Here is a 20207-nt window from a genome sequence, read left to right as displayed (position 1 = left end):
GGTGGCTCTCTGCCACTGTGGGCAAGGGAGACAGCGATGGCCTGGAGCCCTTGCAAGATGTTATTTGCAAGGGTTTGGAATGAGGAGGCAAGTTGTTCTTGGCCCTGCCTGATCTCTGCCAGACGTTGGCAGAGTTGAGCAACACCTTGCTCAACACAGGTTCGGTGCTCAGTGAGCCGGACAGCTATCTGGCTTACCTCCCGGATGACCCAGTCTTGAAACCGATTTAGGCTCTCACCATACCTAGCGATTTCAAGCAGGATCTCCGGGATAGCAGAGGGTTGGGTGGGGGGGCCAGTAGGAACTTGCAGAGGTGGGATTTGTTGGCCCACACTGCCAGACTCACTAGGTCCCTCCACCTCAGCCTCAACCACATAACCGTCCTGTGACTCAAACGGATCACCCCCCTGTGCTGTGTTTTGTGGCAAGCAAATAGAAGAATGTGTGGGAAAAAAGTAGGATACAAAATTAGTTTGTTATTAGAAATACTGTCAAAATTACAGCCAACTAAATGTGTAAACTTACCTTCCAAGTCATGTCCCGTCAGGATCTCAGGCAGGTCCGTGTCCATATGAGACACCCCTTGGCCCTCCTCATAACTGACACAGGGCATCGCCATCTCCTCCAAGTCAGTATACTCCACAGCGACAGGTGCTCCTCCACCTGTAGCCCTTGAGGCATTCCACTCCGCAGCCCTCTTTGCCTTCAGGCGGGATTTGAAGTCGGCCCACCTACATATGTATTGTGAAAGAGGGACAAAGTAGAGTCTTATTATTTGTCTAAGCTAATATATAGGACACGTGTTCTGCTTGTGTTTGCTAGACATAACATCACATGTAACTACATTTTTTAGTCAACTTAGCACAGAAAAAGGACTGTCAATATGCACTTACCGTCGTCTCACTTCCTGTGATGTTCTGACGACAGAGCCAACGTCATTCACAGATTTTGTGATGTCTCTCCAGATGCGACCTTTTGAAGCTGCCCCCATGTTTTTTGGGCCTCTATGGATTTTGGACATGGCCTGCGTGACCAAGACACGCAACTCCCTCTTAGTGAATGCAGGCTGTCTTTTCTTCCGTCTGGAGGTAGCCTGTGAGGTTTCTTCTTGTTGGTCATCACCATCTTCCTCCTCACTAGCAGCTTCTGCCTGTTGTGTTTGTGTGGCTAAAGCCAATTCTTCCTCAGTTTGGTCACTTTGTGTGTGTGGCAGGGTATCCCCACTCAATTGTTGTGGTTCAGAAGCAGACATTTGCAGAGTACTAGGTCCTGCCTCTTCAACATCCGCAGAGGCGTATTCCAGCATGCGCCTTTGGCAATCTAGGCGTCTTTTCCGCAATGCCATCTCCTGCTCTGCAATGCGGTCCATCTCTGCTGCGATTTGCTCACGAGAAGCCATGTTTGTGATGACGTGTACGGCGAGGTGTGTGCGCTTATATACCTACGTGCGAAGCGTTAATTCACACAGGTGTACACAATCTGGTTGATTGCACTGCTTATTTAAGGGCCTACTTTGCAAGCTGTGAGTGTAGGTAGTTTGGAGTTTCACTTGAGTTTGTTGGCTTGTGCGTGAAGGTGCTATAGGAATTTGCAGAGTGAGTAATTGTCAAGCATACATTTGTCCTTTCGTTTGCGTTTTGAATATAGACATTTTTTTGTTGCGTTTTTTCGTTTGTGAGTATTCAGGAAATCTTCTTGGTAATTTTTTGAATTAAAATTTTTTTTTATTGGTTTTTTTTTAATTTTTATTAAAAAACACAGATATATTTTGCAAGTCCATTTTTGTAAATAAACCTGTGCTTCTTTGATTTGACTGTCATTTTTGTTCTCTTGTAGGAGTTGTTTTTTGGGTGAGGAAACCCTTGTATATTTTGAGTTTTTGGTGTGCAAGAAAACACAAAAACTTTATTGATTTTGGATCAGGTAAGTGCCCTTTGCCTGTGTTGTTGTTTGTTTGTTTGAATGGTCTGTATGTTGTTTTTGACTGTCATTTTTGTTCTCTTGTAGGAGTTGTTTTTTGGGTGAGGAAACCCTTGTATATTTTGAGTTTTTGGTGTGCAAGAAAACACAAAAACTTTATTGATTTTGGATCAGGTAAGTGCCCTTTGCCTGTGTTGTTGTTGTTTGTTTGTTTGAATGGTCTGTATGTTGTTTTTGACTGTCATTTTTGTTCTCTTGTAGGAGTTGTTTTTTGGGTGAGGAAACCCTTGTATATTTTGAGTTTTTGGTGTGCAAGAAAACACAAAAACTTTATTGATTTTGGATCAGGTAAGTGCCCTTTGCCTGTGTTGGTGCCTGTTTGTGTTTGTTCAAAGTGTTGTTATTATGTTTCTTTGCCATTTTGTAAAGACAAGTATTTTTTCTTACCTGGATTGATCTGCAAAGTAGTGTTTTTCTTGCCTGGCCTAGCTACTAAATGGTTTTTTTTTTGTTACTTGATTGAATTTTTTCCTTTATTTTATTTTTATTTATATTTGTTTTATGGTGTTTGTGATGTGTTTGATGCTCAGAAATCTAGAAACTTACATTTTTGGTTTTTCTCAAATTAACATATGTAGTTTTTTTTAATAATTTTTTTTTTTTTTTTTTTTCATTTTGATCCTGAATTGAACCCAGAAATAATGTCGTACGCTCCTGCAGTAAGTGAACTCCACCTTTTTTTATACATTTATTGTTTGTATATTTTTTAATAAATAGTTTTGGAGTATTAAACATTTTTTTGTTTTTATCTCAAAAAAGTGTGTTATGTCGATATTTATCGCAGCAGAAGCCCTACCTCCCCAACCCACGCCAGCACTCCCACCCCAACCGCCAGCCCCACAACCACAACCGGCTCCTCATCAACCAAGGCAACGGAGGCGTGCTAGGCCACCAATTTTCAGAACCCGTGTCCTACTTTTTGGGATGCCAGATGATGTGGTGGTGCGTAGATACAGGCTGCCACCACATCTAATCCTAGACACTCTCTCCATAATAGAGAGTGATCTGGAGTCTGAAATTCGGTATCCTACAGCAATACCACCATTGACACAATTCCTTGCTGTGTTACATTTTTTGGCTACAGCCTCATATCAACATGTTGTGGGAGACCTGGTTGGCATGTCGCAGGGCCAGTTCAGTAAGGTCCTGCGGCGTGTCTGCCAGGCTTTCCTAAAGCGGGTGAAGCAATTCATTGATATGCCTTTGGATGTTGGTGCCCTAGATGTGGTGAAGCGGCAATTTGAGGAAGGTGGTAGTCGCTTCCCACATGTTATTGGGGTTGTGGATGGCACACATGTTGCTATTCAGCCACCAAGACATAATGAAGAAATTTATAGAAACAGGAAACTGTTTCATTCTCTGAATGTAATGGTTGTTTGTGGGCCATCCCTCCAGATCCTTTCCCTGAATGCCAAGTTTACTGGAAGTTCACATGATGCATATGTCATTAGACAATCAGGGATATGGCAGAGATTAAGAGCAAGTCAACGAGCAGACATGTGGTTATTGGGTGAGTTTGAAGATATTTTTTATCTTAAAAATAAATGAAAATTTATAATATACTCTTTTTAATTTAAGGTTTTTCCTCAAACAGGAGACCGTGGATATCCTTGCACCCCCTGGCTCATGACTCCTTACCGTAATCCCAGGCCAGGACCACAGATGGCATTTAACTCCGCGCTTACTGCCACTAGGCAGCTGGTGGAGCGCACAATTGGTGTCCTTAAAGGGCGGTTTCGTGTGCTCCACCGCACTGGTGGCGACATCATGTATTCGCCGGAGATGGCAAGTAAAATAGTGGTCCTGTGCGCAATACTACATAATATCGCGGTAAGGAGTAGTGTAGAGCTTCCTCAGGCAGAGGAATTGCCTGATGAGGAGCCAGGGGTTGTTCGACACTTCGGTGGTGGGAGTGTTACACGGAGGGGGAGCCAAGTGAGGGCAAGGATTGTTGCCGAATATTTCAGGTATAGTGTTTTTATATTATTTTTATGTTAAAAAAACAAAGCATAGTATGCTTATGTTTTGTTTGTAATGTTGACATTTTGTTTGAGATTGTAAGGTCATTGTGTAATGGTTTTGGAGTTTTTGTTTATTTGTCATTTTTAAAAAAGTAAAAATCCGTTAACACGTTAAGCTTACAATTTGAGATTAGTACAAAATATAATGTGATGTGGCTAAATAGTGTCCTTATTTGTTTTATATCCTAAAATCTTGATTATTTAAACAAACACAAAAACAAATGAAATTGAATGTTGCCCACTTTGTGACTGTCCAGCTGAATGATCACACAAACTGTGGTGAGTACACAGATATGTTTACAATTTTATTCAAAACTGTGTGTCTCTGTGTCTGTTTGTGTTATGGTTTTTTATATATTCTTTTGTTTATTTTTATGCAAAAATTTACTTCTGCGGATGCGTTTTTCCGCTCGTGCGAAATAACACTGCTCTTCACAGCATTGCAAAGATCAATAAAGTTATTAGAAATGACAACAGATTTATGACCAATCACATGCTAACAGACGCTATAAATATATGCCCAAATAAGGAAAACGCCATTGCCAAGATGCGTGCTGCACCGTTCACCAGGCGTGAGCTCCGCGTCCTGGTTGCGGTGATGGACCGCCGCGTAGGCCGCGTTGGGCGCTTCATCCCAAATCGGGTGAAGCGCGAGGCCTACGCGGAGGTCCGCCGCCTGCTGCGGACTCGCGTCCGCAGCAGGCGGTCAATCATTCAACTTGAGAGGAGATGGAGTGATCTCCGCAGGAGGACTCCCGAGCTGTTGGCGGAGATCCGCCAGCAAATACGTTCTATGCATACACGAAGTAAGTTACATTACATAAGAATATTAGCAAACATTGTGCAAATTTACACTAAGTGGTAGGCTAATTGCAACGCTGAGTGTGTTTTTTTACAAAATAGGACAGTGTGTGTGGTTAGGGCAAACAGTACTGACTGTAGCAAACTGTCACCAAACAAGTGCATGTTTTCAAGAATTAATAACCAGCCAGGAAACTGTTCCCAAATACTTGATCATTGCTGCCTATATAATAAGGTGCCTTGAATAGTGATCTGGTGATGTTGCCTAGACCAATCAATATGACTCAATGGACTAGATTACGGAATGAGCTTCAAAGTAAAAGTTAGGACTCATTTTGTTTGCTGTGGCCAACATGAATAGGATTTATACATGTTTGATTTTCATTTCTAAAAAACACTGTATTTTACATGGAACAGAACATTGAAAATTGAAATTGTTTACTATGTAATTTCACATGTAAACTAAATGTTGTCAAAAATATCATTATAGGACAACAACAACGGCAGACCTCTCCGCCCCCTTCCCCTTCCCAGTCCCCCTCCCCTTCTCACTCCCCCTCCCCTTCTCACTCCCCCTCCCCTTCCCAGTCCCCCTCATCTTCCCAGTCCCCCTCATCTTCCCAGTCCCCCTCATCTTCCCAGTCCCCCTCAGCTTCCCTGGCCCACACCACTTTACACTCCCCTTCTCACCACACCTCTCCATCTCTTTCTGGGACCCCTTCTCCTCCTTCCCATACCCCTTCTCCTTCAACTTCTAAATCACCATCTCTGCCCCCCTCACCCTCTATTGGCTTAACTTTCTCTCCGCCCCCCTCGCCCTCTCAATCAGACCCCCCCTCTGAAATTCCAGCACCAATCCAGCCTCCTTCCCCCATCCAGCCTCCTTACCCAATCCCTCCTCCTTCCCCAATCCCTCCTCCTTCCCCAATCCCTCCTCCTTCCCCCATCCAGCCGCCTTCCCCCATCCAGCCGCCTTCACCCATCCAGCCAACATCCCCACCCAGTGAATGGGCAGAGGAAGCCCCTGAAGCCAGTTCAGGGAGTGTTCATATTGCCGTGGAAAGTAAGTTTTTTTTTTTTTTTTACAAAAAATGATTACCTACTTACACTTACAATGACAAAACATGCAGTGTTGTACTGTTTGAAATCTTGTACCAAGGACAAAAATTTGTGTTTTTCTTCATGGTGTACATGTTGCATTTACATATTTGTGAGTGTCATTATATGTACAGTGTTTATGTGTGCAATGTTTTGTGTGTCCACTATAGGTTGACACTCATTAGGTAGCCAGGGTTGCCAGGACAACAGGGTTTATATGTGGTTTTTTTTCTGGGAAACAGTTAGACCTGAGTGGAGTTTAGTATGTTGTTGGTCTTTTACACTTGTGCCTGTGTAGTCTTAATATTTGCACTTACAAAACACATGCTTCACTTTGTTATGCAGCCTAATGACACAGTGATTTGTGTTGTGAAAGTTACACTCACAAAATGACTATTTGTTAAAGTCAAACCTGTTTGCAATTATTTAGTAAGGGCAGCTTTCAGGGAGTGTGGGAATGCTAGGATATGTTGGCCTTCTGAAGATGTTGATATGCAGTGTGATGATGCAGCACCAAACCCCTTAAAATAAGATTTTACTTACCGATAAATCTATTTCTCGGAGTCCGTAGTGGATGCTGGGGTTCCTGAAAGGACCATGGGGAATAGCGGCTCCGCAGGAGACAGGGCACAAAAAGTAAAGCTTTTTCCGATCAGGTGGTGTGCACTGGCTCCTCCCCCTATGACCCTCCTCCAGACTCCAGTTAGGTACTGTGCCCGGACGAGCGTACACAATAAGGGAGGATTTTGAATCCCGGGTAAGACTCATACCAGCCACACCAATCACACCGTACAACTTGTGATCTAAACCCAGTTAACAGTATGATAACAGCGGAGCCTCTGAAAGATGGCTTCCTACAACAATAACCCGAATAAGTTAACAATAACTATGTACAATTTATGCAGATAATCCGCACTTGGGATGGGCGCCCAGCATCCACTACGGACTCCGAGAAATAGATTTATCGGTAAGTAAAATCTTATTTTCTCTATCGTCCTAGTGGATGCTGGGGTTCCTGAAAGGACCATGGGGATTATACCAAAGCTCCCAAACGGGCGGGAGAGTGCGGATGACTCTGCAGCACCGAATGAGAGAACTCCAGGTCCTCCTTAGCCAGAGTATCAAATTTGTAAAATTTTACAAACGTGTTCTCCCCTGACCACGTAGCTGCTCGGCAAAGTTGTAATGCCGAGACCCCTCGGGCAGCCGCCCAAGATGAGCCCACCTTCCTTGTGGAGTGGGCCTTTACAGATTTAGGCTGTGGCAGGCCTGCCACAGAATGTGCCAGTTGGATTGTGCTACAGATCCAACGAGCAATCGTCTGCTTAGACGCAGGAGCACCCATCTTGTTGGGTGCATACAATATAAACAACGAGTCAGATTTTCTGACTCCAGCTGTTCTTGCAATATATATTTTTAATGCTCTGACAACGTCCAGTAACTTGGAGTCCTCCAAGTCACTTGTAGCCGCAGGCACTACAATAGGCTGGTTCAGATGAAATGCTGACACCACCTTAGGGAGAAAATGCGGACGAGTCCGCAGTTCTGCCCTGTCCGAATGGAAAATCAGATATGGGCTTTTGTAAGATAAAGCTGCCAATTCTGACACTCTCCTGGCAGAAGCCAGGGCTAGAAGCATGGTCACTTTCCAAGTGAGATATTTCAAATCCACCTTATTTAGTGGTTCAAACCAATGAGATTTTAGAAAATCCAAAACTACATTGAGATCCCATGGTGCCACTGGAGGCACCACAGGAGGCTGTATATGCAGCACTCCCTTCACAAAGGTCTGGACTTCAGGGACTGAAGCCAATTCTTTTTGAAAGAAAATCGACAGGGCCGAAATTTGAACCTTAATAGATCCCAATTTGAGACCCATAGACAATCCTGATTGCAGGAAATGTAGGAATCGACCCAGTTGAAATTCCTCCGTCGGAGCACTCCGATCTTCGCACCACGCAACATATTTTCGCCAAATTCGGTGATAATGTTGCACGGTTACTTCTTTCCTTGCTTTAATCAAAGTAGGAATGACTTCTTCCGGCATGCCTTTTTCCATTAGGATCCGGCGTTCAACCGCCATGCCGTCAAACGCAGCCGCGGTAAGTCTTGAAACAGACAGGGACCCTGCTGAAGCAAGTCCCTCCTTAGAGGTAGAGGCCACGGATCTTCCGTGATCATCTCTTGAAGTTCCGGGTACCAAGTCCTTCTTGGCCAATCCGGAACCACTAGTATCGTTCTTACGCCTCTTTGCCGTATAATTCTCAATACTTTTGGTATGAGAGGCAGAGGAGGAAACACATACACCGACTGGTACACCCAAGGCGTTACCAGCGCGTCCACAGCTATTGCCTGCGGATCTCTTGACCTGGCGCAATACCTGTCCAGTTTTTTGTTGAGGCGAGACGCCATCATGTCCACCATTGGTCTTTCCCAACGGGTTACCAGCATGTGGAAGACTTCTGGATGAAGTCCCCACTCTCCCGGGTGAAGATCGTGTCTGCTGAGGAAGTCTGCTTCCCAGTTGTCCACTCCCGGGATGAACACTGCTGATAGCGCTATCACATGATTCTCTGCCCAGCGAAGAATCCTTGCAGCTTCTGCCATTGCACTCCTGCTTCTTGTGCCGCCCTGTCTGTTCACATGGGCGACTGCCGTGATGTTGTCCGACTGGATCAACACCGGTTTTCCCTGAAGCAGAGGTTCTGCCTGGCTTAGAGCATTGTATATTGCTCTTAGTTCCAGAATGTTTATGTGAAGAGACGTTTCCAGGCTCGTCCATACTCCCTGGAAGTTTCTTCCTTGTGTGACTGCTCCCCAGCCTCTCAGGCTGGCGTCCGTGGTCACCAGGATCCAATCCTGTATGCCGAATCTGCGGCCCTCCAATAGATGAGGACTCTGCAACCACCACAGAAGAGACACCCTTGTCCTTGGAGACAGGGTTATCCGTAGGTGCATCTGAAGATGCGACCCTGACCATTTGTCCAACAGATCCCTTTGGAAAATTCTTGCATGGAATCTGCCGAATGGAATTGCTTCGTAAGAAGCTACCATTTTTCCCAGGACTCTTGTGCATTGATGTACAGACACCTTTCCTGGTTTTAGGAGGTTCCTGACAAGCTCGGATAACTCCTTGGCTTTTTCCTCCGGGAGAAAAACCTTTTTCTGAACCGTGTCCAGAATCATCCCTAGGAACAGCAGACGAGTTGTCGGCATTAACTGGGATTTTGGAATATTCAGAATCCACCCGTGCTGTTTTAGCACTTCTTGAGACAGTGCTAATCCCATCTCTAGCTGTTCTCTGGACCTCGCCCTTATTAGGAGATCGTCCAAGTATGGGATAATTAATACGCCTTTTCTTCGAAGAAGAATCATCATCTCGGCCATTACCTTTGTAAAGATCCGAGGTGCCGTGGACAATCCGAACGGCAGCGTCTGAAACTGATAGTGACAGTTTTGTACAACGAACCTGAGGTACCCCTGGTGTGAGGGGTAAATTGGAACGTGGAGATACGCATCCTTGATGTCCAAGGATACCATAAAGTCCCCCTCTTCCAGGTTCGCTATCACTGCTCTGAGTGACTCCATTTTGAACTTGAACTTCTTTATGTACAGGTTCAAGGACTTCAGATTTAGAATAGGCCTTACCGAGCCATCCGGCTTCGGTACCACAAAAAGAGTGGAATAATACCCCTTCCCTTGTTGTAGAAGAGGTACCTTGACTATCACCTGCTGAGAGTACAGCTTGTGAATGGCTTCCAAAACCGTCTCCCTTTCGGAGGGGGACGTTGGTAAAGCAGACTTCAGGAAACGGCGAGGTGGATCCGTCTCTAATTCCAACCTGTACCCTTGAGATATTATCTGCAGGATCCAGGGATCTACCTGCGAGTGAGCCCACTGCGCGCTGTAATTTTTGAGACGACCGCCCACCATCCCCGAGTCCGCTTGAGGAGCCCCAGCGTCATGCTGAGGCTTTTGTAGAAGCCGGGGAGGGCTTCTGTTCCTGGGAAGGAGCTGCGTGTTGCTGTCTCTTCCCTCGACCTTTGCCTCGTGGCAGATATGAATAGCCCTTTGCTCTCTTATTTTTAAAGGAACGAAAGGGCTGCGGTTGAAAAGTCGGTGCCTTTTTCTGTGGGGGAGTGACTTGAGGTAGAAAGGTGGATTTCCCGGCTGTAGCCGTGGCCACCAAATCTGATAGACCGACTCCAAATAACTCCTCCCCTTTATACGGCAAAACTTCCATATGCCGTTTTGAATCCGCATCACCTGACCACTGTCGCGTCCATAAAGCTCTTCTGGCCGAAATGGACATAGCACTTACTCGTGATGCCAGTGTGCAGATATCCCTCTGTGCATCACGCATATAAAGAAATGCATCCTTTATTTGTTCTAACGACAGTAAAATATTGTCCCTGTCCAGGGTATCAATATTTTCAATCAGGGACTCTGACCAAACTACCCCCGCACTGCCCATCCAGGCAGTCGCTACAGCTGGTCGTAGTATAACACCTGCATGTGTGTATATACTTTTTTGGATATTTTCCATCCTCCTATCTGATGGATCTTTAAGTGCGGCCGTCTCAGGAGAGGGTAACGCCACTTGTTTAGATAAGCGTGTTAGCGCCTTGTCCACCCTAGGAGGTGTTTCCCAGCGCTCCCTAACCTCTGGCGGGAAAGGGTATAATGCCAATAATTTCTTTGAAATTATCAGTTTTTTATCAGGGGCAACCCACGCTTCATTACACACGTCATTTAATTCTTCTGATTCAGGAAAAACTATAGGTAGTTTTTTCATACCCCACATAATACCCTGTTTAGTGGTACCTGTAGTATCAGCTAAATGTAACGCCTCCTTCATTGCCAAAATCATATAACGTGTGGCCCTACTGGAAAATACGGTTGATTCGTCACCGTCACCACTGGAGTCATCGCCTGTGTCTGGGTCTGTGTCGACCGACTGAGGCAAAGGGCGTTTCACAGCCCCTGACGGTGTTTGAGTCGCCTGGACAGGCACTAATTGATTGTCCGGCCGCCTCATGTCGTCAAACGACTGCTTTAGCGTGTTGACACTATCCCGTAGTTCCATAAATAAAGGCATCCATTCCGGTGTCGACTCCCTAGGGGGTGACATCCTCATATTTGGCAATTGCTCCGCCTCCACACCAATATCGTCCTCATACATGTCGACACACACGTACCGACACACAGCAGACACACAGGGAATGCTCCTAACGAAGACAGGACCCACTAGCCCTTTGGGGAGACAGAGGGAGAGTTTGCCAGCACACACCAAAAGCGCTATATATATATATCAGGGATAGCCTTATAATAAGTGCTCCCTTATAGCTGCTTTGTTATATCAAATTATCGCCATAAATGTGCCCCCCCCTCTCTGTTTTACCCTGTTTCTGTAGTGCAGTGCAGGGGAGAGACTTGGGAGCCGTCCTGACCAGCGGAACTGTGAGAGGAAATGGCGCCGTGTGCTGAGGAGATAGGCCCCGCCCCTTTTCTGGCGGGCTCGTCTCCCGCTATTTAGAGAAATTAGGCAGGGGTTAAATATCTCCATATAGCCTCTAGGGCTATATGTGAGGTATTTTTAGCCTTTATAGGTAATCATTTTGCCTCCCAGGGCGCCCCCCTCCCAGCGCCCTGCACCCTCAGTGACTGCCGTGTGAAGTGTGCTGAGAGGAAAATGGCGCACAGCTGCAGTGCTGTGCGCTACCTTTTGAAGACTGCAGGAGTCTTCAGCCGCCGATTCTGGACCTCTTCTGTCTTCAGCATCTGCAAGGGGGCCGGCGGCGTGGCTCCGGTGACCATCCAGGCTGTACCCGTGATCGTCCCTCTGGAGCTTGATGTCCAGTAGCCAAGAAGCCAATCCATCCTGCACGCAGGTGAGTTGACTCCTTCTCCCCTCAGTCCCTCGCTGCAGTGATCCTGTTGCCAGCAGGAATCACTGTAAAATAAAAAACCTAGCTAAACTTTTTCTAAGCAGCTCTTTAGGAGAGCCACCTAGATTGCACCCTTCTCGGCCGGGCACAAAAATCTAACTGGAGTCTGGAGGAGGGTCATAGGGGGAGGAGCCAGTGCACACCACCTGATCGGAAAAAGATTTACTTTTTGTGCCCTGTCTCCTGCGGAGCCGCTATTCCCCATGGTCCTTTCAGGAACCCCAGCATCCACTAGGACGATAGAGAAAAATATTAAAAAAACACTCCAGATGTGAATGAATGCCAACATGGTGTAACAGTGACGAAGATGGTAGTTATCTTTAACATGGGATGTCGCCCATAGCAACCAATACAAATAAACTTTACAATTGGGGAACCACTTCTACAAGATAATCATCTTATTTTGGCTTGTTTGCTATGGGCAACGCTCCATCTTAAAATGAACTCACATAGTAGTAAATGTAGCCCATGGTCTAGAATACTGTAAAAAGTATCCAAAAAAGCCTGAGCAGGCTTGTGTGTTTTTCTGCTAATGATTGTACCATAAAACAGCCATGATGTATAAACTTTGCCATTAAGCATGCCTGTCCAAACTGCGCAACTGCAACTGTGGAGAAACTACACATCCCAGCATGCCCTGACACAGGTTTGGCATTCCCTGGCCCCAAAACTGAGTTAACGCATGCTGGTATATGTAGTTTCACACCAGCTTGAGGGATGCAGTTTGGACATGCCTGCATTAAAGTGTGCTTTGTGCCTTGCTTGTATAATAAGCAATGTGAGTAAGTTAGTAATGTTTATGTTATCTTTTAATTTCAGATGTTGCCGTTGGAGATCCCACATCGTTGCGGGAGATTGTGGGAAACATGAGGCGACATCTCCAGGCCTTGCTGGGTCTGCTAGATGATATGGAAAATTTTTGTTAATTTTTTTATGTTTTTTAAAACCAAAAATTATCTTATCATTTCTAAAAATTTAAAAAAATAAATAAAAGAAAATTATTATACTTAAGCGGGTGTTTATTATTTAATAATGCAATAAAGGAACAGCAGATTGCAGAACAAACATTTCTTACATTAAACATTTCATACAGCTAACGTAAGTTATTTTAAAAATCTAAAACAAACATGTTATTGGCTAAATAAACATGCAAAAACCTTCATTCACATACAAAAACTCTACTTTAATAAATACACAAAACACATTAGACCAAGCACATTGCAAACATCTATATTTATATTAAACATGTAAATAGAAATAGGTTCTTTTATGGCTACAAAGTGTTCTTCAGGTATTTATAAAATACTTAATTGATCATGAACATTACAATTCAGTCACTAATTGGATTTGTAATTGAGGAGGGCTTGTGGACTTTTAATTGGAAGGTGTTATTCCACTTAATAGTAAAAAAAACAATGTGGTGCGTTTCTCCGCAAAAGTGAGCACTTTAACTGATAAATGTGTAAATCTACGACTACCTAGTATTTTTACGAATAAGTATGTGTTAATGCGATGGGTTCGCATTGCTGCGATGTTTTTGCATTGCTGCGATGTCATTTGGCGTACGCCCACTTTGTGTAATAATGCGTGCGAATGAGCAAAAATACGTTGGGGGCGGATGTTCGCAAAATTACTACATTAACGCAACTTTACTAATAGGTTGTGCGAACGAAAAACTTAGCGATCAACTCGGAATGAGGGCCATGATTTGGAAAGGTGCACACCTGTCTAAATAAGGTCCCACACTTGACATTGTATGTCTGAGCACAAATCAAGCATGAAGTCCAAGGAATTATCTGTAGACCTCAGAGACAGGATTGTCTCAAGGTACAAATCTGGGGAAGCGTACAGAAAAATATCTGCTGCTTTGAATGTCCCAATGAGCACAGTGGCCTCCATCATCCGTATATGGAAGAAGTTCGGAACCACCAGAACTCTTCCTAGAACTGACCGGCTGTCTAAACTGAGTAATAGGTGGAGAAGGGCCCTAGTCAGGGAAGCGACCAAGAACCTGATGGTCACTCTGTCAGAGCTACAGCATTCCTCTGTGGAGAGAGGAGAACTTCCAGAAAGACAACCATCTCTGCAGCAGTCCACCAATCAGGCCTGTATGGTAGAGTGGCCAGACGGAAGCCACTCCTTAGTAAAAAGCACATGGCAGCCTGCTTGGAGTTTGCCAAAATGAACCTGAAGGACTCTCAGACCATGAGAAGCAAAATTATCTGTTCTGATGAGACAAAGATTGAACTCTTTGGTGTGAATTCCAGACATCATATTTGGAGGAAACCAGGCACTGCTAATCACCAGGCCAATACCATCCCTACAGTGAAACATGGTGGTGGCAGCATCATGCTGTGGGGATGTTTTTCAGCAGCAGGAACTGGGAGACTAGTCAGGATAGAGGGAAAGATTAATGCAGCAATGTACAGAGATATCCTGGATGAAAATCTGCGCTCTTGACCTCAGATTGGGGTGATGGTTCATTTTTCAGCAGGACAACGACCCTAAGCACGCATCCAAGATATCAAAGGAGTGGCTTCAGGACAACTATGTGAATGTCCTTGAGTGGCCCAGCCAGAGCCCAGACTTGAATCCGATTGAACATCTCTGGAGAGATCTGAAAATGGCTGTGCACCGACGCTTCCCATCCAACCTGTTGGAGCTTAAGAGGTGCTGCAAAGAGGAATGGGCAAAACTGCCCAAAGATAGATGTGCCAAGCTTGTGGCATTATATTCAAAAGGACTTGAGGCTGTAATTGCTGGCAAAGGTGCATCAACAAAGTATTGAGCAAAGGCTGTGAATACTTCATTTTTTATTTTTAATAAATGAGCAAAAATCTCCAAAAAACTTTTTTCACGTTGTCATTATGGGGTATTGTGTGTAGAATGTTGAGGGAAAAAATGAATTCATTTCCATTTAGGAATAAGGCTGTAAGATAACAAAATGTGGAAAAAGTGAAGCACTGTGAATACTTTCCGGATGCACTGCAACATAATTTCGCAGACCATTTACAAACACATTATAAAAACTCAAAACAATTTTGGCCCACAATCTCCTTTATATTTATTGTTTTTATTTTTCTGTATGATGCTATTAATGCCTTTAATGAATTCATCCAACTAGAATGCAGTCTCGCTATATTTGTTCACTAACTACTGTATATATGTTTATCCACTGCAAATGGTAATTGTATTACTATGTTTGGTAAGGTGTTTTACATTGCTGTATTCAAAAGTCATCCCATATTTTCAGTGTATGTTTTAAAGTTGTAAAACCCTTCAATAAAAACATTTGTGCTGGAAGACAAAAGAAACAAATCTTAATTTAGAAAGACTGATCTGAAAACTTTCACAGAGCCACATTCCAATGCGTTTCATCAGAAGGTGGGTTAGTTGCAACAGCATCTCTACATGAAAATGACAACTTCATTATATAATAATCAGAGTGAAGTGGATGTGAGCATCTATACCAACTGGAAACTGATTGCAGAGCTTTATTATACAGTATGGGTATAATAACTCATAAAGAGAATCATGATAATCAATATCAGTTCAAAAATGTATAAAATCTGAAAGATTTTTTTTTACAGTGTAATTACGGTATATACATATATTAATGTTTTGCATAAAAATAATAAAAAATGCATTTTCTGTTTAGACTGATGATGAATAAAGATGTTCTAAAATTACTTAATTTCATTCTTTAAACAAAGAATATAATATTAAATTTAGTATAACTCATTATTATATAGCAAAAGCAAATTGAACAAATCAGAACAAAACAACAATATGGGCATAGGTTTTAGAAAGGATCAAAAGAAAATCTAAAAGAAAATCAAGTACTATAAAAAATATATATATAAAAATGTGGAATTAACATACATTCCAACAGGGAGCCATCCTTATTTATATGCAATTGATGATTGAGTCCGCAGAGTACCACATTTTGTTCCATATAGACATATATGTTATGAAGTCTCAGTAAACGAAGACAAAAAAAAAAAAACTATAGAAATGGGATCATTTATATCCTTCAGTCTTTTGTGTGAGGCAAAACAAAAATCTAAGAATTTTCTCAATGGGCTAATTTGAGAAGTTGGTCAAATTCAATTGCCTTGATTCTAAAGCATTCTGGGTTGGAATTATGGAAATTTGAAAAATCTCATGTATAATGTGCTTAACATGATCTTAATATGAATCTTCAACTGCCATTAGTTTTTCCACATATTTCAAACCACATCTATATTCATACAGATGATGTGTTGCAATTCATAAAATAAGCAATCTTTCCCGTTTTCATGTTAGCAGAATATGTTGGTGCCTTTAGGGGATAATGGAATAAACTCAAGTTATGCCCATTGTTTGATAATACTTTCAGAATGATTATATTGTATGATTAAAGGGCAATAAAAGTTTCCCTCTGGTTTACCTATTTCTTTTCCTTACATAATAATAAACTTTGTCTATCTATTTTGGTCCTCTTAAACACTGATCTAGGAGTAGTCTAAGATATATGTATTCCTGAAATTGTTGTTTGAGATAGAGGATAGTCTTAAGTATAGTGGTAGGTTTATTACTGGTTTACTTTTGAGCACTGGAGAGCATGGGCCTACTTCAGATTTGTACTTAAACCTGGTAGTTTACAAACAAATCCAATGGTTGTGGGGCTGTGCCAGGGCTGTATTATAGGAGGGATGGATGCCCAGGGGTCCCCATACATTGGGGGCTCCACACGGCAGCAAACATGCCCCAGCACAGTGTGACTGACTATGGGAGCTACCAGAGCCGGCCCTAACCAATATGATGCCCTAGGCAAGATTTTGGCTGGTGCCCCCTAGCACCACCGCCGGTTCCGCCTCGGGCCCTGCACCCCTTTCCCAGCACCATCACCCCCCACCCATAGCAGTCCTTATTTTGGTGTTTGTACCCCCTATATGTTAAATAGGAACAGCCCAAAAAGGGGGGTGTTTTTGCTGGCAAGGGGCATGGCCACACAATAGTAACCCCAATTACGCAACACAGTACTGCAACTTTATTCACATTTGATCATGCGATAGTGTCCCTAATTCACATTACATCCCACAGTAGTATCACTTTACCTTATAAATGTTACTCCTTACAGTAGAGCTCCTTATTCACAATACATCACACTGAATTGCTCCTTATTCACATTACACCACACCCTATTGCTCTTTATTCACATTAGATGACACAGTAATGCCCTTTCTATACGCAACGCCACATAGTAGAGCACCTTAAACACATAATGCCACACATTAGTAATGCATTTATACACATAATTCCATACAGTAATGCCCCTTACACATATGAGACACATAATTAATGTCCTTATAATCATAATGTGTCTTACACATTATGACAACCTTTATTAATGCCCTTTTACACATAATTCCCTTACACATATGCCGCACATTATTAATGCCCTTATACACATAATGACACACATAGTGCCCCTTACACATATGTTGCACATTATTAATGCATTTTTACATGACACACATAATGCTCCTTACACATATTCCGAACACTACTGCACAACCAACCCACTCACATGCACACAGCAATCACACTGCCACTAACACTGTGACCTCTGCCTCTGCTTGGATACAGATGTGTCCTCATAAATCTTGCCTCAAAGCTAATGCCGGGCACCTTTTCTTTTATGAAAATGCATCTTATTTGCATTGCTATGTGGCTAGGGTGCACAAGCAGCTCCTGTTGATTAAAATGATATGCAGCATGCCTATATACTGTGTGAGACTGTGGCTGTATCTGCATATGAAATGCTACACACAGAATATAGGCATGCCACATATCATTTTAATCAGCAGAAGCTGCTGATGCCCCTAGGCATATCAAATGCCCTAGGCAATTGACTAGTTTGCCTATGCCTATGGCCGGCTCTGGGAGCTACGACCCCTCATGGACATAATGCAGCAATTCACAGGTGTATGGAGAAGAGGGATGAGCCTAAGGTTCATGCACACCAGAGACCTGATGCTGTAGCCTCTAACAGGTAGTGTCTCCCCCTCTCTCTCTCCCTCCCTGAGACCCTCTCTCCTTCTCTTTGTCTCTTCCATTTTCTCTCCGTCACTCTTTCTCCTTCTCGTTTGCTCCTTTTTCTCTCTGTCTCTCTCTCTCTCAATCCCTCTATGACACCCTCTCTCCCATTCACTACCCCTCCTTCTTTCTCTCCCCCCAACACCCTCTCTCTGTCTCGCTCCACTTCTCTCTCTGTCTTTCCCTCTTTTTGTCTCCTTTCTCTCTGACACGCTTTCTCTCTCTCTCTGTCTCTCTCCCTGACACCGTCTCTCTCCCGCTTGCACCCCCTCCCTCTCTGTCTCTCCCCTCTCTCCCTTACATGCTCTCTATCGTTTCTCTCTCTGTCTCACTCTCCATGACACCCCATGTCTCTCTCCCGCTCACTCCCCTTCCCTCTCACCTCCCTGTCTCTCTCCCTCTCTTGCTCCCCTCTCACTCTCTCTCCCTGACACCCTATCTCTCTCTCTCCTTCCCTCGCTCTCTTTCTCTATGACACCTTCTCTCTCTTTCTCTTGCTCCCCTCTCTCCTCTCTCTTTCTCTGTTTCCCTTTCTTTCCCTGACACCTCTCTCACTCACTGACACTCACTCTCTCTTCCTGCCCCCTCTCTTCCTAACACCTCTTTTCTCTCTCCCCCTCTCTCACTTTCTAGATCCTCTCTCCCTCACTCCCCCCTCTCACACGTTCTCTCCCTGACACCCTCTTTGTCTCTCACTCTCCCCACTCTCTCTCTCCTGCTCCCCTTAGGGGCATAAAAGTGGCAGCGGCAGGGGGCAGAGTCAATTTTATTGGTGAGGGCCCCTACAACTTCATTGCCTCGGGGCCACCACTAGGCTTAATCCAGCCCTGGGCTGCGAAAGCACAAGACCCATTGTGTACATGTGCAGAATGGGTCTTGCAATATTGCTCACAGCCCCTTCAGCCACAGCATGATTGTCATGTTGCAGTGTTTTTGGGGATGGCACACGACCTTGTTCTTCAAAACATGGACATGTCACACTGGTTTTGAAGGCGTGACGGGTCCAAGGTCTGCATTGTTGGCCACAGACTTACTAGACTTGGGTGTTCTATGACCAGCCTTGGTAATCTTCAGCTTACACAGGATGACTAGTGCCTAAAAACATTGCGAATAGTGACCAAAGGTTGCGATGATCGAGATGGGGATCTGAGGCTGCGTTCTCAGTTGCAGTACTCAGATCTCACAAATGCATGCAGGAGACTTCTATCTCCTACAGACGCCTCCTGCTGCATTTGAATTTTTTATTGCACAGTCACTTCTTTGTGGCTGTGCAATTCCAAACAAACATAGAGTTTGTAAGGAATTGCACAGCCACAAGGAAGCGACACAAGGACACTGCTATGGAGCCCCCTTTCCTCAAACAATCCAGGATGACATAATTTTGAAGCAGACGCAGTTTGGAGCTTCTGGCGGGACTCCCAGCGCGGCTTTTTCGCAATGGTGGAGGATTTATAAGGCAAGCTTGTGACATGTACTGTTTTATATATCCAGAATACAGTGCATAATAAAAAGCACTGAAACGTTGATATAAATACCTGTTTCCAGCATTTATATATTGCCGAGTGCCGCACCACTACACTGCATATTATATATATATATATATATATATATATATATATTATAGAAAATGATGAATATTACGCCCACTCCATGATCCACCCCTTCCCTATGTATTAAACACCCCTTACCACCCTGGAAGTCATGTACCTGGGCCCCTTCATTCATCCCAATGCCCCTTCTACAGTTTAGTGTTCTCCCTCCCGCCCCATCTGTGCAGTAAAGGAGTAATTAGCAGAAATTACTGCTCCAGGTCCTAAATGCTGAGCAGAAGATAGAACACCCCCCTACCGCCTGCGGGTCATCAAAGCGGCCGCTGATAGCACCCCCCACCCCTGCTACTGATGGGTGGGTAGGAGCCCCAGTGCATTGCTGTGCCCAGGGGCCTACACTGCTGTTAAGATGGCTCTGGGTGCAAATCAGATGCATGCGCAGACAAAAGGCATCGGGGGTCATTCCGACCTGATCGTAGCTGTGCTAAATTTAGCACAGCTACGATCACTTACACTGACATGTGGGGGTCGGCCAGCACAGGGCTAGTCCGACCCGCATGTCAGGCCGCCCCCCCCGCACAAATACAAAAGCATCGCACAGTGGCAATGCTTTTGTACTTGAAGAGCAACTCCCAGCCAGGGCAGATCCTGCGGTTGGTCGGGAGTTACTCGTCGCTGGTCGGGTCGCAGCGGCTGCGTCATGCAGCTGCTGCGGCCCGCCCCCCCGC

At 44.3% G+C, this 20207-nt stretch overlaps 1 protein-coding gene across 1 annotated transcript; it reads left to right on the top strand.

Moving 5' to 3' along the window:
* Window positions 1-2770: 2770 nt before the first annotated feature.
* Window positions 2771-5677, top strand: LOC135057661 (putative nuclease HARBI1). The gene is made up of 4 exons (XM_063963466.1): window positions 2771-3490; window positions 3575-3947; window positions 4259-4280; window positions 5293-5677. Exons 1-3 carry the CDS (start codon window positions 2905-2907, stop codon window positions 4260-4262), a joined length of 963 nt encoding a protein of 320 aa, XP_063819536.1. The 5' UTR covers window positions 2771-2904; the 3' UTR covers window positions 4263-4280; window positions 5293-5677.
* The last annotated feature ends 14530 nt before the right edge of the window (window positions 5678-20207 follow it).

Source organism: Pseudophryne corroboree, chromosome 3 (genome assembly GCF_028390025.1).
Source record: "Pseudophryne corroboree isolate aPseCor3 chromosome 3, aPseCor3.hap2, whole genome shotgun sequence".
NCBI lineage: Eukaryota > Metazoa > Chordata > Amphibia > Anura > Myobatrachidae > Pseudophryne > Pseudophryne corroboree.
This window is presented reverse-complemented; position numbering and strand designations above follow the sequence as displayed.

Bases quoted from the DNA above. Each gene is read 5' to 3' on its own strand.
- LOC135057661 (XM_063963466.1), top strand. From the start codon at position 2,905: ATGCCAGATGATGTGGTGGTGCGTAGATACAGGCTGCCACCACATCTA. The intron at 3,491-3,574 runs GTGAGTTTGAAG...TTCCTCAAACAG, and splicing joins AGCAGACATGTGGTTATTGG to GAGACCGTGGATATCCTTGC.